At 40.2% G+C, this 23,226-nt stretch overlaps 1 protein-coding gene across 1 annotated transcript in view; it reads left to right on the top strand.

The window, feature by feature from the left end:
- LOC145343254 (uncharacterized) overlaps positions 1 to 23,226 on the top strand; it is a 41,359-nt gene that overhangs the window by 16,773 nt on the left and 1,360 nt on the right. The window contains exons 5-8 of the mRNA XM_080189355.1: positions 6,704 to 6,821; positions 8,329 to 8,465; positions 12,016 to 12,176; positions 19,497 to 19,614. Of these exons, the coding sequence (XP_080045481.1) occupies positions 6,704 to 6,821; positions 8,329 to 8,465; positions 12,016 to 12,176; positions 19,497 to 19,614 (534 nt within the window). The remainder of the gene's footprint in view (positions 1 to 6,703; positions 6,822 to 8,328; positions 8,466 to 12,015; positions 12,177 to 19,496; positions 19,615 to 23,226) is intronic.

Consider the following 23,226-nt stretch of genomic DNA (forward strand, 5'->3'; position numbering starts at 1 on the left):
CTTAATGGAGAATAGATCAGCAGAGAGATTTAGGGAAGACGTTGCCGAGTATAGAGCCTAGGCATCTGAAGGCTTGGAGGCCAAAGTGGCATGATTAAAATCTAGGATGGATAAACGGCAAGAATTGGAGGAGCACAGAGATCTGAGGGCTGACTGAGATTGGAGAGCTAGGGAGAATCAAGGCCATGAAAAAATTCAAAAACTAGGATGAGAGCAGAAGCATGAATAGGCCAAATCAGGATGCGATGGCAACTTCCAATTCCTAAAGAATATTAGTGAGCCAGTTGGCATTTTATAAGGATAGAGCTAATTTTTACAATAACATATTTTCTAGGACTAGCCCATATTAGTTACTTTATTAAATTTAATTTCACAGTTTATTTTGGTAGGATTAAATTCTCAACCCCTGGGTTGGTAGTCCATACCATAACCACTTCCTTGTGAGCAAATACATTTTATTTAATAGCAAAATGTTCAAATAAAATTCACTGTCTGCTATTTTTAGCTACAGTAATAAAAATCTTATCAGACTTGTTGAGGTTTTAATTTCCATAGAAGAAGCATTTGGAAAAGAAGTTGAGGGCAGTGTGGCCGTCAGGTCTTCTCCAGCAGGCTATCAATGCCTTCGACCACTTGACAGGAAACCCTTGCCTCCTGAGACTATCCTGCTGAGGAAGCTTATCCTCCACCTATATGATCTTCTCTTTTCTGATTCCCTCTCTCCTTTAGAGTTGCAGGTCTGAGCAGCGAGCTTTTTTTTATTCTTTCAAAGGATGTGGGTGTCTCTGGCAAGGTGAGCCTATGTTATCTATCCTTGATTACCCTTGAGAAGGTGGTCTTGAGCCAATGCAGTCCATGAATTTTAGCACTTGCATCACTTTTAGAGGGAGTCACAGATTTTGATCCAGAAACAGTGAAGAAATTTACTTTGTTCCAATCAGGATTTTGCATGGCTTGGATAGAACTTGCAGATAGTGATATTCCCATGCGCCTGCTGTCCTTGCTTTTCTAGATAGTAAAGGTTTGCAAGATGCTTTCAAAGGAACATTAGGGAGTTGGAGTAGTGCGTCTTGTAGATGGTGCACACTACAGCCGCTCTGCTTCAGTAGCAGAGGGAAGTAATGTTTAAGCTTTCAGATGGGGTGCCAATGAACCAGGCTGCTTTGTCCTGTATGATGTCGTGTGTAGATATGCAGCTGTATATTTTAAATTATGGAGATAGTCATAAGAAGTGTTACTGGGCAAAGTCAGTTAAAATGAGATTCAAAAAGTCTACAGCAGTGTAACAAACTGATTCAACCTATTCAGAAGCTGCCACAGTAAAGAAAGTGCTTGCTTGAAGGGTTAAGTGAAACCTTTCATTATTTTGCTTTGGAAAATTCTGGAATAAATTTTCATCCCCGTGTCATACTTTCAACATAGGTCACTCATAGGCATGAGATGGCTTTAGCAGGTAGGATTAAGGAGAATCCAAAGGAGTTTTACTCCTATCTTAAGAGCAAAAGGGTGGCTAGGGGTAAAATCGGTCCCTCAGGGACAGACGAGGGGAATTGTGCTTAGAGGCAGAGGGAATGGGGGAGATCCTGAATGAATACTTTGCGTCGGTATTCACGAAGGAGAGGGGCTTGGTGTCTGGTACGGTCATTGAGGGAGCGGTAGACCAATTGAAAGATCTATCGATTACGAGGGAAGAAGTGTTAGGGCTTTTAGGTAGCATTAAAACCGATAAATCTCTGGGGCCCGATGGCATTTATCCTAGGCTGCTTAGGGAGGCGAGGGATGAGATTGCTGGGCCTCTGACGCAAATCTTTGTCTCTTCTTTGGACACAGGTGAGGTCCCAGAGGACTGGAGGATAGCGAACGTGGTACCGTTGTTTAAAAAGGGTAGGAGGGATAGCCCAGGTAACTATAGGCCGGTGAGTTTAACGTCAGTGGTAGGCAAGCTGATGGAGAGGATTCTTAGGGATAGGATGTATGAGCACTTAGAGCGTTGCGATCTGATTAAGGATATGCAGCATGGCTTTGTAAAGGGGAAGTCTTGCCTTACGAATCTGGTAGAATTCTTTGAGGAGGTGACAAAAACGGTCGACGAAGGACGCGCCGTTGATGTTGTCTATGTGGATTTCAGTAAGGCGTTTGACAAAGTCCCTCATGGTAGGTTGGTAGAGAAGATTAAAGCTCATGGGATACATGGCCAGGTATCTAGATGGGTAGAGAACTGGCTTGCAAAGAGGAGTCAGAGTAGTAGTGGAGGGGTCCTTTTCTAGCTGGAGGTCTGTCACTAGTGGTGTGCTGCAGGGCTCAGTACTGGGACCTCTTCTCTTTGTAGTGTATATAAATGATTTGGAAGAGGGAGTAGGTGGTGTGATCAGCAAATTTGCTGATGACACCAAGATGGCTGGATTGGCAGGCAGCGAGGAGCAGTGTCTGGCAATACAACGGGATATTGATAGGCTGGTTGATTGGGCAGATACATGGCAAATGGAGTTTAATCCGGATAAACGTGACATGATGCATTTTGGCCGGAATAATGTAGGGGGGAGTTATATGATAAAGGGTAAGCCCATAAGGAGTATAGAATCGCAGCGAGATCTGGGGGTGCAAGTGCACAAGTCTTTGAAGGTGGCAGTGCAAGTGGAGAGTGTGGTGAAGAAAGCCTATGGTATGTTAGCCTTTATAGGAAGGGGTATAGAATATAAGAGCTGGAGTCTAATGTTGCAGTTGTACAGAACGTTGGTTAGGCCGCATTTAGAGTACTGCGTCCAGTTCTGGTCGCCTTACTACCGGAAGGACGTGGAGACTCTGGAGAGAGTGAAGAGGAGGTTTACCAGGATGTTGCCTGGTATGGAAGGACTGGGGTATGAGGAAAGATTGAATAAATTGGGACTCTTTTCCCTTGAAAGACGGCGACTGAGGGGGATCTAATAGAGGTATATGAGATTATGAAGGGTATAGATAAACAGAGGTAAGCTATTTCCTATGATAGAGACATATAGGACAAGCGGCCATGGACTTAAGGTGAGGGGGGAGAGGTATAACACAGATATTAGAGGGAGGTTTTTCACACAGAGGGTAGAGGGGGTATGGAATGCTCTGCCAAGTAACGTGGTGGAGGCAAACACGCTAGAGTCATTTAAGAGTAACTTAGACAGGTACATGAGTGGGTTGGAGATGGGTGGATATAGGAGATTGTTTTAAATAAGGGTCATTAGCATTGGGGCGTCCCTGGTAAGGTAAATGGATATAGTACAATAATAATGTTTTTTTGTTTCTTTTCATTCACAGGTTTTAAATCGGTCCACCTTGTGTCCAATGAGGGGCATACACGCGATGGGTTGTACTTGGGCTGCTCTTGGTTGTTTGAGATTGGCCTAGTACTTCATGTCGTTAGTGTGTGCCTAAACTGGACCAGATACTGGGCAAGACAACAGCTCAGTGACTATCACTGATTGCTGTGCAGACACATGGATTTGGGCCGGTGTCTTTGGGAGTTTGCACATTCTCCCCGTGCTTGCGTGGGTTTTCTCCGGGTGCTCCGGTTTCCTCCCACACCCCAAAGATGTGCTGTTAGGCTGATTGGCAGTAATAAATTGTCCCTAAATTAGTTTCCCTTAATGTGGATGGCCATAAAACATTAGACAAGGGTCATGGGTGGAGGGGGGACTGGTGGTGTTGGGATGGCAGTGTGGGCTCATTGGGCCGAAGGGCCTGTTTCCCGGAATGTTTTTGCTCTTTGTTCTTTGTACTCATTGGATAAGTGCAATGATTTTTAAATGATTTGAAATAGCTTTAAGCATGATCACTGTATAGGATAATAGGTGAAATGTTACAGCTGACTAATCTGAGTAAAATGGGTGGTTGAGAATTTTGAATGCATAACAATACAGTGTGATTTTACGCTACTGTGGCAAGTAAGAGTGAATTGAAAGGTACTATTTGGTGTGGAAAAAGATATCGGTGGCATTTTTCAATCAGCACAGAATGTAGTTTTTTTTTAATCAGCCTACCTCTCTATGTTAGGAAGGGAGGATGTGTCGATGTAACCAGACTGCAAACTGTAACATTGCACTTCTGGTACTTGCTGTTGTTATCACAGTTCCTTCAGGTCATATCATCCTGAACATATGCTGCTGTCACAATGTTACTGTAACGTGACATTCCAAAATCTCATGAACTTTGTAACACAACCAATAGTTAAAGTAGCCAAAGTAGTGATTATTGAAGTTGTATCCTTTTTTTTTCGAGAGAAACATTTTTTTTGGTATCCTAATCTCCACTCATCTCTTTCTTATTTTCTGTTATGAAGTGACGTGTCCTGCTGTTTGCTGAAGACATCTTGTATTTGTAATAGTGTTGCTTTATTTGAGAACTGTAAGCTCCGGTACCTCAAGTTCTTAGACTGCCACATTGATTTGTGGCATTATAATTATGCAAAGCCTTTTCCATTCTCTCTTCTCTGATAAGCACTTATCTAAGTTAATTCCATCTGGACTAAATAACTTTGTGTATTTGATTTCAACTAATTGCTTTTCAATTATAAGTTTTGTGAGTGTTGACTGAGGTGGAGGGGATGCACTGGATATACAGCACAAAATCGGATCTTTAGGAGTAGATCATAGGATGTAGAAGTAGGCCATTTGGTCCATCAGACCACCTTCACCATTCAATAAGATCGTGACTTTCTTGTCTTATCCCCATAACCCATGATTCCCTTACTGATTAAAAATCTGCCTATCTCAGCCTTGAACACACTTAACGAACCAGCCTCTACAGCCCACTGCAGGAAGGAATTCCACAGATTCACTACCCTCTCAGTGAAAAAACTCCTTCTCCTCTCTGTCTCAAATGGGTGACCTCTTATTCTGAGATCATGTCCTTTGGTCCTAGACTCTGCCACAAGAGGAAACCACCACTCAGCATCTACCCTGTCAAGTCTCCTGAGAATCCTGTATGGCCCAATAAAGTTGCATCTCATTCTTCTAAACTCCAATGAGTACAAGCGCAACACCTCCTCCATACCCAGGGTCAACCTAGTGAACCTTTTCTGGACTGCCTTCAATGCCAGTATATTATAGATAAGTAGACCAAAACTGTTCACAGTATTCCAGACGTGCTCTAACTAGCGCCTTATAGTTTTAGTAAGACTTAGAAGTCTATACTACATTCCCTTTGAAATAAAAGCCAACATTCCATTTGCTTTCTCTATTACCTGCTGAACCTGCATGAGGACCCCCCCCACATTCCTCTCTGCTGTCTTTCTCCATTTAGATAATATTCAGCTCCTTTATTTTTCTGACCAAAGTGCACATTTTTCTACATTATATTCCATCTGACAAGATTTTGCCTACTCAACCTGCCTATATCAATCGCCGTCACTATTTGCCCCCAGCTATTTTTGTGTCATCTGCCAACTTGGCAACAGTTAAAGTGATTTAAATGTACATTCGACAACATCTTCAACAAATTCAATAAATTACGGAAGTAGAAATTAATTTGCTTCCTTCATCCAAGTCATTAATATATATTGTAAATAATTGTGACCCCAGCACTGGTCCTGTAGCATAATCCAATGTGATGAATCTATAAAGATGTATTCAGAGATTTGACATAACAAGTAAATGTAGTTTTTACTAGTAAATGTATGCTCTTAAAGCAACAAAATCCACAAATCTGACACAAATCAGTAGTAACTGAAGAGTGCAGTTGAACAGAGGGATCTGGGAATACAGGTACAGAATTCCCTAAAAGTGACTTCACAGGTGGATAGGGTCGTAAAGAGTGCTTTTGGTACATTGGCCTTTATAAATCAGAATATCGAGTACAAAAGTTGGAGTGTTATGGTAAGGTTATATAAGGCATTGGTGAGGCTGAATTTAGAGTATTGTGTACAGTTTTGGTCACCTAGTTACAGGAAGGATGTAAATAAGGTTGAAAGAGTGCAGAGAAGGTTCACAAGGGTGTTGCTGGGACTTGAGAAGCTGAGTTACAGAGAGAGATTGAATAGGTTAGGACTTTATTCCTTGGAGCGTAGAAGAATAAGGGGATATTTGATAGAGGTGTATAATATTTTGATGGGTATAGACAGAGTGAATGCAAGCAGGCTTTTTCCACTGAGGCTAGGGGAGAAAAAAACCAGAGGGCATGGGTTAAGGGTGAAAGGGGAAAAGTTTAAAGGGAATACTGGGGGGGGCTTCTTCACACAGAGAGTGGTGGGAGTGTGGAATGAGCTGCCGGATAAAGTGGTAAATGCGGGGTCACTTTTAACATTTAAGAAAACTTGGACGGGTTCATGGATGAGAGGGGTGTGGGCGGATATTGTTCAAGTGCAGGTCAGTGGGACTAGGCAAAAAATGGTTCGGCACAGACAAGAAGGGCCAAAGGGCCTGTTTCTGAACTGTAATTTTCTATGAGTAATAAAATGAAAAATTGTACTAAGTTTAGAAGATTGCAAAAAAATTGGGGAGATAAGAATATCACCATAGAGTTAAGCTAAAAAGCAATGGTGCAGAGTAGGAGGAATTTTACTCCATATCAAGCTCTACTATACCTAACCTGGGAGTTCAAAGTGTTTCCATTCCCAAACATGGGAGATCATTATGTTGAATAGCAAAAAGAATCAACATAAAGAATTCCGTTAATTTCCTTTAAAAGAAAGTCTTGTGTTTAACACAGGCAGTTAATGATCTAATTTCTATATTTGCAGATCAGCATATGGCCAGAAATGGATGATATGAGACTTACTAAAAGAGAAGTACTTGTTCTCATTGTATCATCTTTGCTCCTCAGTTTTGCTGTTGTCACCTTGTTTGAATACTTGCATGGTACGTGGTCACTTTAGCACTGGAAGAGTCAAAGTCTCATTTAAATTATTCATTTTTTTCACCACAGTTTTGGTTCCCAAAAGTAGAGGGAGCGGTGATGAAAGGCTTCTCTTCAAAATTATTTTCTTTTTCAAATGTTGATGGAAATACACATTGGTCCCAATGTTTTATTTTTCTTAATACTTATCATTCACAGTTTTTCTTAAGGTTAAAATTTTTATTTGAAGTTGTTGAATTTCTGCACTCTGATTTGTGATCTGTTTGAAGCAGGCATTATGAGATTTTTAATGTAATCATTTTTTAAAAAAAATTCTTACATGGGTTGTGGCTGTTACTGGCAAGGACATCATTTGTTGCCCATCCTTAATTGTCCTTGGCCCAAGAAGCTTCTTGGGCCATTTCAGAGGTAGTTAATTGAAGAGGCCGCATCCCATCTGCGTCGATGAAGCATTTCCTCTGTCTCCATATTGACCCACTTATTCAGTTACATGGGTGTAGAGGAATATGAGCCAAACGCGGGCAATTGGAGCTACCTTAGGGGTTTAAAAAAAGGGGCGGCATGGACAAGTTGGGCCGAAGGACCTGTTTCCATGCTGTAAACCTCTATGACTCTGAGAGTCTTATCACGTTACTGTGAATCTGGAGTCACATTCATGCCAAACCAGATAACAGCTGCAGATTTCCTTCCTGAAAAGACATTTGTAAACCAGATAGGTTTACAATCAACAATAGTTTCAGCTCTGACAAAGATTCATATGGACTCAGAACATTAACTCGGTTTCTCAGAGCCATGTGAATTTGGACCATCGCTGAGCTACATGCTGCGAGATGGATTAGTTTACGGTGTAAATAACTTAAATATACAAAAAAAAGCTACTGGCAGAGGCTAAGATTTCCTTAGAGAAAGCCATGGAAATAGTTCAGGTGATTGAAAGTGCAGAGAGAGGCGCACTCAAAGTTACAGTGGGTGCACATAGGTGAAGTGAATCAGCTGTGGTGCAAAAGTCAGCAGGGCAAAGTTGACTATGCAGAAGAGAAGAGCAGAAACTCAGTGCGCTAGGCAGAGAACAGAAAAAAAAACGGGTCAACAAACCAGATATTCTGATGAACGTTATAGGTGTGGTGGAGATCACCCCAGGAAATAGAATCCCGGAAGGGATGTTATCTGTTTTGGCTGCAACTGGAGAGGCCACATCCAAATTAAGTGCTGAGCTGAACAGGATACACCTTGAACAAAAGAAAAACTGGACTCCAGTGCATAATTTAGAATATTATTCAGAAGAGGAGTTTTATATATATTAATTGAATGATCTCATAGGAGTAAATCGGTATTAGTACCCTTGGTAAACAGGCTCAGTTTAATCACATTTGAGTCTCTGATGCCTGGAGAATCATCCTGCTACTTTTTTTTGTGCAATCTAAACAATTTGTTCTTAAATCTTTGTCCTCTAATAGGGCACACCAAGTCACCACGATAGTGTTCATGATCAAATCTTTTTGTTTTTAGGCCCACTACTGTTGCATTTGAATTACTATAGTGGGAGAGTGAGGACGTTCCATGGATACCACCCTATTGCAAGCAGCTCAGAAGTAGCACTCAACCAATCACTCATAAGGTGGCACAAAGATTTCTGGAACCTGTTGGTGAGTAATCAGAGTCCCCTGATGCTTTCCTTACCAGCAACTTTACATAAACTACAACCAGTCCAAAACTCCATTGCTTAGCTATTATAAACAATGTTCTGCTCTCCTATTTATCTATTAAGTAAAATGTGTGAGGCTGTCTTGCTCCTAAGTCAGTAAATTATGGTTCTGTGGAACCTGAATCTGCAAATAAGGTAATTGAACACATTGTTTTAAAAAACATCTTGAAGTTTAAGAAAACAGGAGCACAAGTGAACAGGCCTGAAGACCGCACATGTTCAGAAGGAAGAAAGGCTTATAACAACAGTCTAGCACTGCCTTCCCCCCCCCGCACCCACCAAGTTTCAAACACCCTTCGGACTGTAATACAATGAAAATAATGTCTTAACTAGATGAACATCTATTAGGAGCTTTGCGGTTGCATTACAAACGATGCAATACCACTAGTGAATCTTGTAACAGTGGATTTGGAATCGTAAGTGAGAATCTGTGCAGGAACTTTCCTCCTTCACTCCCGTAGCAGAGTAAACTGACCAATCTGAAAATATGGGAACCACTTCCTGGGGAATGCCCATAGCAGCATTATCTTCTGCCATGTTATCTGTAATGCTTGCTGACACTGAAACATTTTGTGACTCAGGTCATATCTCAAGTGAATATGGCCTTGGTGTGTGGGAACAAGTCTTCCATTTAGTGGTCTCATGACTCAGGCTACTGGACCACTTTGTGGTATTACTACCAACGAAGACCTGATCATCAGGTTTGAACTGCCTCTCTTTGGAATGGAAGTCATATCTCTTCGTCTGCTTCTCTTATCTTCACACTTTCGCTCTGAGATTGGACGAAGCAGATCCAGATGAGACTTTGGCCGTCTACCTAACAACAGTTCCAAAAGAGAGCCCTGTGGTGGATTGTGGCGTGATATGATACTGGAATTAAAATCTTGAAAGTATCTTAAAGTATCACTTACCACTCTCTTCAATCCCTCCTTCAAAGTTTGAACAGCTCTCTGCCAAACCATTTGAAACCAGATGAATTGGCACAATACTCTACTGCTCTTTTGCATGAGTTCTTGAAACGACTGGCTTGTAAGTGTAGTGCTCTTATCTGAATCTGGTAATCCATGGTTTGCAAAAATTTGATGCACCTTCTCTATTGTCATAGAAGGTATAATATTACTGATATGCTTCCACATTGTGAATGCATGTCTACCACAACCAAACACATGTGATTCAGAAAAGATCCCTCAAAATGCATCAGGCCATTCCCAAGGGTGAATGGTATTGTATCAAGTTTATTCTTGAACACACCTGGGTAGCTCTTAATAACATCCTTAGTTGTCCTTATGTGCTTGATCTCACGCCAGTTTAATGGAATTTTGCTGAGCCAGTCATGCCGTAGCAAGCTCGATCCCTTCTCTTTGACCAGAAGGAGGTGTGCTTTGGCTTGCCTGTTACATAAAATATGGACATCCAATGCCCTGAGCCAGAGTATGAACTCTCCAGTGTAAGTCCGAAGACTAATCTCAGTCAGATAAGAGCTGATGCTCGTTTAGAAATTGCGTCACTTATATGTTTCCTCACTAATTACAGATGTGAAGGCTCCTGTGTCCACCTCCATCTTGATCTCACTGTTGGCTAAACTGTAGCAAAAATAGGCTCTGCTCATGTCTCATAAGTGTTGTTGTACGTATGATCCTCTGGTTGCTCTGAGTTTTCTACACAGAGTGTAGCTGATTGAGGCTCTTCTTTAAATTTCCTTCATCCAGCCTTTACTTTCCTTTCATTTCTTTGTTAAATGACCTTGCTGTGTTGGCGAGAAACTGCATCCATAAACTTGCAATGATTGGTATAGTGTGCCCTCTCCCCACACATAATGAACTCCACTGCTTTAACTTCCATGCCCTGAGAAATTTCTAGAGCCTTTTGGTTTCCCTCAACAACCAACACTGAATGCTGTCCTCATTAAAGCTGCAGACCAGCCTGTCTCTGAACTTCTTCCAAAACTGTTCCAAAGTCAGTGTTCAGAAAGCTGGTGTAATTCTGCCAGAGCTAGCGACAGATTGACTTGATTTACAAAAATGGCTATGAAATTTGAATCTTTGTCACGGAGGGATTTGGGTAATGCTGATTTTGGACCAGAGAAACTAAGTCATCAAATGAAATCTCCCTTGACTTCTGTGGCATAGCCAGATTCCCTCGCTTCTCACACACTCAGGGGAATGGAATGCTGCTTTGCTGCATCTTCTATTTAATTTGCTAAAAATAAGTGCTGCAGCCTCTCCGTGTATTCTGCCCAGTCCTCATTTCATTCATTACGTTATCTGACCAGAGCCATGGTGCTGCTAACTTGAAATTCTGGTGAATAAATTCACAAAGAAATTAGCTACTCACTGTATGCAACTAAGTGTTTTCGTGCTGAACGCAAAAAAAATTTGCTTTTTTTTCCCTTCTGCTTCTTCCTCAAATAAGATGGTCGAATGCATTGTCAAAAGAAGGATAATTTTTATGTGAATAAATGATAAGGTTAACAAAACAGTAGTAAACAAAAGAAAACAGGAGCACTAGTCAACAGGTCTGGACTTGCCAGACTCTTGCAGACTAAAGCCCCACCCAAAGTTTGCACCTGCTGTGAAGGGAAAAAAGCTTATAAGAACACCAAAAACAAGTTCAGACCCATCAAAGACACAATATAATAAGACTTTAGTAGAGAATGGTTTGATGTATCATTTTTTGGGTGAGGCATTAAAGCGAGATGCCATCTGCTGTCTCAAGTGGATATGAAAGATCCTATAGCACTATTCAGCAGGGTCTTGGTCTGCATTTATACCTCAACCATCAGCTGGTTTATCTCAAAGCTGTGGGTCATTGCAGTGCACAATTTCACTGTCCCACATCCCCACACTACAATGATGAATACTTTAACTGATATAGTTAGTTGGTCCTGGGTTAGGTGGCTGGCAGAAATATGCATATTCCAGACATTATTGGGGATAAAACAAGAGACATGTTCCCTTTGAAATTCTGAATATTACCCTAGAATTTAAGTAACTATACGTGCATATGATTCTCTTGCCATCTACTGACAATAGATCAGAATTACAGCAAAATGCCAGAAAATGCAGCGAACAAAGAAAATTGTACAGTAGAGCCTATTTATCTAAAAGCCTTTGGGCAAAAAGCTGATGGTGCAAATAGGTTAGACCATGGTTTGAAAATGGATTAAAATCTGCCAATCTTTCAGAGGCAGTGACTGGCTAAATCAGGGGTTCTATTTGTAGATACGCAGGGTAGAATAGGTGTAGGGTGATGCAGCGGCGCGGGCTTGTTGGGCCGAAGGGCCTGTTTCCCGTGCTGGGTTGTTCTTTGTTCTTTGTTAAAATGGAGTGGAAATCTGAAGACTGTTTCAAAATCTGGTCTTCCAGTTGGACACTTGGGATTATATCACAGCTGTTCTTTAAAATGGGATTTTTAAGGTTATTTGGATGTAGCTTCAGATAATTTATTTCCATTAATATTATGTATTATTTGGTAATTTGTTTAAACCACAGGATAAAATTCAACGGCAATTTGAAGCACCCTTTCATTGTGGGCACGTGACCTTCATCCTGTATATAGTATTGTACATTGTCGGAATAACAGTGCTGCTTTACTATCTTGTGGATAACATGATTCAGAAAAGTAGACTCACTCCAAAGAGAATAAAGATCTGGTAAGTTTTCCATTGATCAATATACATACATGCACGGCAATAATGTTTGTTTCCCTTCTGTCCCCTCAAGAGAAATGCCTAAACCAGAGAACCATACAAGAAGATAATCATTTGGCCGATCATATCCATGCTGTCTATATGCTAGAAGCAGGCCTTCACACTTCCCCATGGCCACTTTCAATCTTGCATGTAATCTGTCAAAAGTTGTGGAACATGAAACACTTGCCAGGGGAGTCTGTTACTATTCTCAACACATCTGAAAACAGTGTTGTTCAGTTATTATCTCATTGTTGTTCGTGGAGCCTTACTGTGCAAACTACTTCATCTGACCTACATGTGACTTGAGTCCTACGATATGCTGTTGACCATTGATGCCTTTAGGGCAACTAGGGATTGGCGCAAAATGCTGTCTTGCCAGCACTGCTACATCACAAGAACACATAAAAAGTTTATTACAATTTACTAAAAGGAAAGTGCTTTAATTGTTGGATTTATATTGTGGTTCTGTACTGGTTAGATCTCTCTTTTCAGGCTTGCTTGTAATATTTTGAATTAATTTTTGGGTTGTGGGCATTGTTTGAATGGCTGACATTGCCCATCCTTAGCTACCATGAAAAGATGGTGTTGGACCTTTGTTACATCTCAATGGCTTGGTTACTTAGAGCAGCCATGTGCAATCACATTGATGTGACATTGGAGTTGATGTAATTTTTCACCCCCCAAATGCCATTATGTATATTTTCATGTTTGTTTTTGCTTTCAGACAGTCAGCCCTTTATTCAGTATTAACTGGACCAATGTTTTGTACCATTAACACTATCATTGTCTCTTCCTTTTTGTGTTTCGTGACATCTTTGTCTTTTAACCCCCCCACCGTCTAACTTATCCTTTATCTTCTCTTTTGGTCCACTTGACTCTTGCTGCTTTTTCAACAATATAAAACCCATCACATTCCTACCTCTCTTCCACTCTCTCGTGTTAGGCTTGAAATGTTAATTCTGTTTTTGTCTTCACTATTGACCAGAAACTGAACTGGATTAGCCAGTAAGTACAATGGCTACAAGAGCAATGACATGGAGATGCCATTGGACTGGGTAAGCACAGTAAGAAGTTGAACAGGTTGTTGGACTTTAACCTGGTGTAACAAGAGCAAGCCAGAGATTAGAAGTTCTGCAGTGAGTAACACACCTCCTGACTCCCCAGAGTTTGTCCACTATTTGTAAGACACAAGTCAAGAGTGTGATGAAATACCCTTCACTTGCCTGGATAGGTGCAGCTCCAACAATACTCAAGATGCTTGACAGCATCCAGGACAAAACAGTTCACCTGTTTGGCCCTCTTCCACAAACATTCACTCCCTCCACCACTGATGCATAATGGTAGCAGTGAGTACCATTTACAAGATGCACTGCAGGAATTCACCAAAACTTTTTAGTACTTTCCAAACCCATATTCACTGCCATCTAAAGGGATATGGGCAGCAGACACATGAGAACACCACACCTGGAAATCTCTTCCAACCCACTCACCATCCTGACTTGGAAATATATTGCCATTCCTTCACTGATTCTGGGTCAAATCTTACAATTCCATCTCTAACAGCACGGTGGGTGTACATCTCATGGACTGCAGCTTATCACTATCTTCTCAAGACAATAAATGCTGGCATAATCAGCAAACCCCACATCCCACAAATGAATTTAAAAAAAGAAGCTGCCAGACCTGCATTTTTTTTTCCCAGAATTTTGCTTTTATTTCAGATCTCCAGCAATAGTTTGTTCTATTCATGTATAACCTACTTATTTGGCACATTTTTTTGTTTCCTAAAGAATATCATCCAGCATTTACACTGTTTCATCATTAGATTTCTTATTTCCAGACTTATTTTCTCATTTGAATTTGAATTCTTTAAACTCTGTGGTGGGTTTTGAACTGCCATTTTCTGCATTATTATTGTTAGGCTTCTGGATTACTAGTCCAGTTTCATTCCAACAATATTAACAAGTCAAATTTAGGACCTATATTCTAGACAAGGATTAAAAATGCAAAATTATATTCACCCTATTCCTTTAAAATGCATTTTGTAAGCAGGTTATTTTTCTGACCTCAAATTCAGTGCTATATATAAAAATTATTCCAAGTCCCCATAAACTTAACTGATACAGTTGTTTTGTCTTGCCCCTTAACACTGGCAATACAGAAGTTGTTTTAAAATTGAAGTCTGTATAAATATTATGAAGGATTTTTGCTGCAAGGTATCTAATCAACATTTGCCATTAACTCTAAATAGTATCTTGGTGTTATGTTCATACTAGTGAAACACAACTATATTTCTCTATGTGGCTTTCAACATGAATCAACTCGTTACCCAAACACATCATTCTCTAGTGCAGTCACACCTTTTGTTATTGTAAGTTTAAGTCCTGGTGAGGACATTTAAGTTGTGGACATTGTCTAATGCATCGTATACGAACTTTTCTAAACACAAGTTTTAATTCTCCAGTCTAAACCAATGATGTCCAATAACTATTGTCATAATCATAGATGTGGTTATGGCAAAACTATTTTAGCAATGCACTCGTTTTAGTAAAAAACACCTTGCACACAATACAGGTAAATGTACTTCATGTGTATATAAGTTAACACATATCTATCACCATTCTTTGCAAGCATTTGCTGTCTTTCCCTGTAATGACCTAATAATGTTAGGGGTTATGGGTTTTACATCAAAAAAATTGCACATACACATTCAGATTGACACAATCTATGGCCATACTAGTCTGAAAATGCCTGATATCGTTTGATCTTGGAAGCTAAGCAGACCCAGGCCTGACTAGCACAGGGGTGACACAAAAGCACAGTGGTGAGCACTGCTGCCCAAAGTGCCAGGGACCTGGGTTTGATTCCTGGCTCGGGTCAATGTCTGTGCGGAATCTGCATGTTCTCTCCGTGTCTGCATGGGTTTCCTCACGCAGTCTGAAAGATGTGCTGGTTAGGTGCGTTGGTCATGCTAAATTCTCCCTCCGGTACCTGACAGATGCCAGAGTGTGGCAACGAGGGGATTTTCACAGTACTTAATTGCAGTGTTCATGTAAACCTACTTGTGACACTAATAATAAATTTTAAATTTTATTTTGCCATTTAATCAAATTCACAAAAGAGTTAACGTACATATGTGTACGCAGTGCAAATATGATTACTGAGATGAGATTCCATTAATCCAATGAATATTCACTTTTACATGCTAATTAAAAATGCCATTTGCCACACCTGGATTCCAAATTAACTACATAGACAAGTGGCTAACTTATTGGGAGATGGTGACCAAAACAATAGACACCCTAATCTCACCCAGATTCGATCACTGGTATTTGACTCTACTTGTAAATAGTTTTGGTTTTGAAATTGGTGTCAAAGGGCACATATCTGTTGTGAATTGTTACAAAATTTGTGTTTGAAATTCATCAGTATGTTATTTAATTGTAAATTGCAGATGCAAAATGAATGACAGTTAAAACAATCAACCACAATTTGGATCTCATTAGAATTTAACTTCAAATATTTTTGGAAGTTTTTTTTATGTTTTATGATCTTTCCATCTGCAATTAATGTGCTGATTCAGAAATAGAAACACAGATAATGGATAAACTCAGCAGGTCTGGCAGCATCTGTGTAGAGAGAAACAACTGACATTTCAGATCCGTATGCCTCTTCAAAGAGGTGTAGAATTGTAATAGATTATGTAGTTGGGGTAAGGGTGGAGGAGTTGGGCAGAATAGATGGTTAGGGATACATTGGAGCTAAGGAGAGATTAATAAAGATGTCGTAGAAGCAAGACAAATGGGCTGTTAACAGTGGCATTAAGGTAAGAAAGCAGAATGTGTTAATAGGAGAACAAAGGTCAGTGCTCAGTGAAAGCAATACACTGTTTTACTTGTTTTTGTGATGTAGCATTGCCAGCACAACAGCATTTTGTGCCCATCCTGGTTGCTCTAAAGGCATCAATGGTTATCAGCATACTGTGGGGATCAAGTCACATGTAGGTCAGATGTGGGCAGCACGGTGGCACAGTGGTTGGCACTGCTGCTTCACAGTGCCAAGGACTTGGGTTCAACTCCAGCCTTGGGTGACTGTGTGGAATTTGCACGTTCTTCCTGTGTCTGTGTGGGTTTCCTCCAGGCACTCCAGTTTCCTTCCACAATCCAAAGATGTGCACGTTAGGTGGATTGGCCATGCTAAATTGCCTCTTAGTCTCCAAAGATGGATTAGCAGAATAAATACATGGGCGTTACAGGGATACAGCCTGAATGAGGTGTTGTATTGGAGAGTTGGTGCAGACTCGATGGACCTGCTGGTCTCCTGCATTGTAGGGATTCTGAGATGAACCTGTGGGGAGTGAAGAATGTCCGCACTCGGACAAAACAAGGAAACATAAACCAAACAAATTATGCTGCAACTATCCAAGATGTTGGTGAAACCACATTTGGAATATTGTGTTCAGTTCTGGTCACCTCGTTATAAGAAGGATGTGGAAGCATTGGAGAGAGTGCAGAGATTTACCAGGATGTTGCCTGGTTTGGGGGTAGGTCTTATGAGGAAAGGTTGAGGGAGCTGGGGCTTTTCTCTTTAGAGCGGAGGAGGATGAGAGGTGACTTAATAGAAGTTTATAAGATGATGAGGGGGATTGATAGAGTGGATGTGCAGAGACTATTTCCTCGGATGGATGTAACTGTTACTAGGGGGCATAACTATAAGGTTCATGGTGGGAGATATAGGATGTCTGAGATAGATTCTTTACTCAGAGTGTGGTTGGGGTGTGGAATAGACTGCCTGCTGTGATAGTGGAGTCAGACACTTTAGGAACTTTCAAGTGGTTATTGGATAGGCACATAGAGCACTCCAGAATTATAGGGAGGGGATAGCTTGATCTTGGGATTGGACATCGCTTGGCACGACATTGAGGGCCAAAGGGCCTGTACTGTGCTGTAATGTTCTATGTTTTTATGTTTCAAACAGAGGGTCAAGATGGAGGGTTATTATGGAAAAAGACTTCCTCAATAACTTCTTCTTGTAACAGAATTGTCTTTAGTGTAGGAATTATGCTTTAGAGGGTTACACTATTTACGTTATTGTACTCCATTGTTATTTAGTGTTCTCCATTGTTCTCCCTATGCCGACACAATTTGTTTTTTTTTCTTTGTTTTTATTCCAATTCAATCAAGTCCAATTCAGAGTTTCAACAAGTTGGGACATTCCCGATCCAATCTGACAAGACAGGGCTCTCACCTCCTGTCTTGGGCTTGATCTACATGACCCAAGCTGATTGGAGTAGGTATAGCACCCCCTCCAAGGCTTGATCTCATTTGCATCTTAGCCAAAAGGCCGAGATGCCGCTTTTAAAAATTGCTTCAAATGAAGCTAAAATGTAACCGAATGACTTCACCCAAGCACAGCATGTCAGGACTATTTAGATTCTTCTTTAATGGGTTTATTATAACTAAGTGGATTTGGGTAATTTTATTAGTACACTACCATCAATTTCTTCAATCATTCATTGAATGGTCCTTGAGGTAATTACAGAATTTTCTTGTAGTAACTTTCTAACATCACTGGATGTCGCCAATACAATGCAAAAAAAACTTGACTGGTTCAAATTATTTCATGGGGGTAATTATCTTCATTGCCCGGTCAGTCATTTTGTGAGTAGAGTGCTCACCTGTGTAGAACCTATCCAATTATTGTTTTTCCATTGATCACATAGTCTTATGGTTAGTGTTGAGCTAATCAGTCATGGAATCTGGAGCACATTAAATGCAATTGTGGGCTTGTTGCTGAAAAATGGTACCAGGCAATTTAAGCCAGTCTACAAAATTAAGAATGTCACGGTGGTTAGCACTGCACCAGGGACCTGGGTTTGATTCCTGATTTGGGTCACTGTGCAGAGTCTGTACATTTTCCTCATGTCTGTGTGGGTTTTCTCCGGGTGCTAGATGACCTACTCCTGCTCCTATTTCTTATGTTCTTATGCCGTTTCTTCCCACAGTACGAATGATGTGCTGGTTAGATGAATTGGCCATGCTAAATTCTCCCTCAGTATATGCAAACAGGCACCAGAGTGTGGCGACTATGGGATTTTTGCAGTAACTTTGTTGCAGTGTTAATGTAAGCTTACTGGTGGCACTAATAAATAAACTAAAATGGTGGTGGACTTGCAACTTTCTGTGGTAGGAAATGGCTGGCATTATCAGTGGAACATGTAGCACTTGCTATGCTGGTGAGGCTGGAATAGTGATTGGATTATTAACAGCAGATTTTAAATTTGTTGTTGTTTCAAATCCAGTCTGTTTTTGCACATGGAGGCTAAGGTTCCTGTGCTCACTTCATCATGCATGCTGTGCAAAATGTAGCTCAAGGCACATGTTGTGGAAGCTGTTTGACTTTTTCAAAATATTTTCTTGTTACAATATTTTTTTAGATCATCCCTGCTTGTAGAATTTTGACTCAACGTAGGCCTCTTTGGTGCTTCTGATCTAAATACTGGTGCAAGTGAGTGACACCCTTCTACAGTGATGCCTAAGTGTGCAAACCAGAAGGTGTGGTTTTTTTCAACAGTTACAAGATTTCTACTTGTGTGAATCTGTTGCTGGAATGACTGAGTGAGTGTGGTGGGTGGGAGCATGTTGGACTTTGACTCCAATAAATTGATTAACCAGTGCACAACATGACACTAATGTAGTGTTAGCTGATTTATCCTAGGTGAATCTCACCAGAAAGAGTTTTTTGATTTGGTTGCATGCCATGGATTATGTATCCAGATATAATGTTACAGTATAAGATATTGATGCAGCCTGCATTAATAAAACTAAAGGAATCCACAACTTGATCTTTTCATTGACCTGTTTTATGTAATGCTAAAAGATATCTGCATGCTATGTGACACAATTGCAATTAATATTGATACATTAGAACACTTTAATAAAGAGGACTGTTTAATGTCACAATTATCATTGAATCATGGAACAGTTACAGTTCAGAAGGAAGCCATTTGGCCCATCATGTCAAAGAGCATTTCCTTGCCTTTCTCTCTAGTTCTCTCTAGTTCTGCAAAGTTTTTCTTTTTCAGATAATGATCTGATTCCCTTTTGAAAGTCTCAGTTGACCTTGTCCCCTCAAATCCCAGACAGTGCATTCCAGATTCTAAATAATTGTTGCTTGATTTTTGTTTGCTTGAAGTCATTGTTTCTTTTGCCAATTACTGTCTGTTGGCAAAACCATTTGTGGTACTGTCATTATAAGAAATACATTTACTCTTTTAAATAGGTTGACGCTTTTGGTGGTTATTACAACATGGACCTTTCTTATGATAAAACTTCTAGTTGCTGCACACCATCTGGAACGAGCAATTGAAGGAACAGTGTACACATTGATAGAAGAACTGGTAAGAGACTTGTTTTATCACATCATAACCTTTGATTTATAACCACACCATACAAATCAAATTCTATACTTTTTAAAAAATGAAAACTGTATTTGAAACAATGAAGACAGGAACGGAAAATCCAGGGCAAGAAAATGGTCATTAATGCCTTTGAACCTATTCTATCCTGAGTGCATGGATAATTATTCAGTCAGAAACTCCACCTAACTGGTTGGTCCTTTTTTTTACGGGAATACTAATTCCCTTCCCTAGAAGGGAAATGAACAAACTAATTAATATCTCTAGAAAACTGCATTCTATGTCATAATGAATATTGGTGCTGCTCCTTTTATAGAAGTGTTAATTGATCTTGAATCAATTACTCTTCTCTAAAATTGTGTGCATATAAGAGATATGGTTATAAATATGCTCCAGAAAATATATCTGGTGAGTAATTCTACTTGCATAAAATCCACATTCTCATCTGGTTTTCAAAAAATACACTTTACTTTTAAACTAAATTTAATAGCATTTCTGGAAAGCCAGATAAGAAGATGGATTTTGTGCAAGTACAATACATCTCAGTATCCTCTCTTTGTCTTTCACCTTGAATCATCAAAGCTAGTGAAATTTAGAAAACGGAGCTTTTGTTTTAAACTTTGAGGTGCCAGCGAAGAAGGGTCAGTGTTGCCACCAAAAAAAATGAGAGAGCTGATAATGAGAACACTTTTTTGAAAATCAACCGCTGGGGAGCTAAAGCTGGTGATATACTAAAACTGAATATGGGCCCATGCTAGAATGTAAAAATAGTACATGAAGCAAGTCTGATGCAAAAAGAAAATCTATTTTTAGATGACTGAAATTGATTTAAAAATGAACCAGGAGTTCAAATTTGCCTGATAACACCCAGGTCTTAGTCTAATTGTGGGGCTTGGTACAGAGGAGTGCAATGGCAAAGGGTAGAAGCATTGCAGAATGGTTTAAGTTGCATCATTTCTGTGCCATTTGTTCTAATTTTGACCACTTGCATCGTAATTTCAATAGAATGAAATTAATCTGTAAAACCTGAAAACCGTAGTGATGCTTCACAGTGAATTTCCATAAAGCATCTGAAATGCTAGTTTTAATAAGTATTGTCATAGTATTACACTATTCACTTGTACCTTCAGTTATTGTCTTCTAATCTGAGCACTGTTGAAGGACTGAATTAATTATATCTCATAGAACATAGAACACTACAGCACAAACAGGCCCTTCGGCCCACAAGTTGCGCCGATCATATCCATACCTACCAGGCCATAGAACTATCTATAACTCTCAATCCCATTAAATCCCATGTACTCATCCAGAAGTCTTTTAAAAGACCCCAGCGAGTTTGCCTGTACCACCACATGGCAGTATAAATTAGTATAAATGATATCTCATTTGTTTTTTCCTGGATTATACTGTGACTTCAGTTGATAATCTGGTTTCTTCTGAAATTCTGAACACGAGCAGACAGGCTTCTTGTACACCTTTCATTTACGCCTACGTGCTACTGATTTCAATCTCTTTAGCTGAACCATGTAATGTGTAATCTTTAAAACCTGGTGTCCAATCTGACACTAACCTATCTTGATTTCATTTAACTTTGAGCCTTGCTGGAACCCTTGCCTATACCTTGACTAATTTATTTCTCAGAATGCTCCTCGCTGATTTCTTCACTTTTACCCTTCAGTTACTTTTAAACCCATGTTTCCAACCATACCGACATCCATGTTCCAATCGCTGGCCATCTCAGTTGTACTTAGAAGCTGGGGGTGTACCACTTTCTTAAATACTGGAGTATATATCCTCTATTGCCCCCAACACCTCATCCCTTTCTCACTTTCCCATGCAGGAGGTATAACACTTGCACTTTTGCCTCCTCACTATCCAAGGCCCCGAATGTACCTCCCAGGAAAAGCAGCAGCTTACTTGCACTTCTCCCAAGCTAGCACACTGTATTCACTGCCCACAATGTTGTTGTCTCTACAATAAGGAAACCAAAAGGGTGACTGCTTTGCAGAACACCACCCCTCAGTCAGCAGAAAATGTGACCCTGACCTTTTGCCATTTCAGTTCACCATGTTTCTGTCCTCAGCCTGCTACAAAGTTCCAGTGAAGTCCAACATGCTGGAGGAACAGTACCTCATCTTCCACTCAATATTAAATCCAGAAGGTTGTATAAAGTTCAACAACTTCAGCCCAACAATTTCAGACCAGAGACGCTGTCCTCCATTTTGAATTTATTTATTCAAGCTGTCACTCTCTTTTTCTTTTTATTTTTCAGACTGAACTGACTTTTTCTTGTTATGAGCACCTAATGTGGACCTGTGTGTTAGTTTCTTTATTGCAGCCATTACCACTTCCTCTGTGTTTTATCCCGTGACACATTTGATGTTTAATCTCACCCTCCCCCTTTTCTCAACAATATAAAACCATCACATTTCTATTTCTACTCAGCTCTGAATAAGTGTAAATTGGACTCAAAATTTAACTGTTCCTCCCTCCACAGTTACTGCTAGACCTGAGTTCTTCCAGCACTTTGTTTTTATTTCAGGTCTCAGGATCCACAGTATTTTGCTTTCAATATATTTAGTGATGGTTCTCCCACAACAGTCTGAAGAATTTCAGGATATTGACACATTGATAATGAAGGAGCAGTATTATACATTCTAGTCATTATGTTGAATGATTTGGGGAGCTTGGAGGCTCTGGAGTTCACTCAGTATTGCTATTGTTGTGGTAGAGATCACAGGTGAAGAAGGTACTCCTGATGAATTATTGCACTGTTCTGTAGATCCTATGTAGTGCAGCCATATTGCTACTGTGGCGTAGAAAGTGAATAATGAATCCAGTGGCAGGGAAATTGACCAAGTGAATTGCTCTGACCTGGATCATATGCCTTCCAAACATTACTATGTCTCAGCAGTTTGATTTCAAGATCTCCCCAAATCTCCTCCCACAATGTTTGAGATCAATTGAGGTTCGTTAGTTGAGCCTTATTTGGTACAATTATTTATGACTCGCATGCCTAAAGATCGTTCTTGAATCTTGATACTGACTGGTGGCAAGCATTAATACAGTTACAGCACCACTGAATATTTTCAGCATTTGCATTTTATTATAAGTTTCTTGATGTGATCAAATCACTGGCTGGTCCTTCTGAGCAGAAGAACATACACTGTTAACTCTTTCTTTTATTCATTCGTGGGACATGGGCATCGCTGGTTGGCCAGCATTTATTGCCCATCCCTAGTTGATGAGGACAGCTGAGAGTTAATCACATTGCTGTGGCTCTGGAGTCACTTGGGCCAGATCAGGTGAGGAAGGCAGATTTCCTTCCCTAAAGGACGCTAGTGAACCAGGGTTTTTCCAACTATTGACAATGGTTTCATGGACGTCAGTAGATTCCTATTTCCAGACAATTTCATTGAATTCAGATTCCCCCATCTGCTCTGGTGGGGTTCAAACCCAGGTCCCCAGAACATTAGCTGAGTTTCTGGATTAATAATCTTGTGATAGTACCACCTAGGCCATCGCCTTCCTTGTAGTGGTTAGCACTGCTGTCTCACAGTGCCAGGGACCCATCACGAGTCACTGTCTATGCAG

This window comes from Carcharhinus amblyrhynchos, chromosome 5 (genome assembly GCF_965287045.1).
Source record: "Carcharhinus amblyrhynchos chromosome 5, sCarAmb.v2.hapA, whole genome shotgun sequence".
Taxonomy (NCBI): Eukaryota; Metazoa; Chordata; class Chondrichthyes; order Carcharhiniformes; family Carcharhinidae; genus Carcharhinus; species Carcharhinus amblyrhynchos.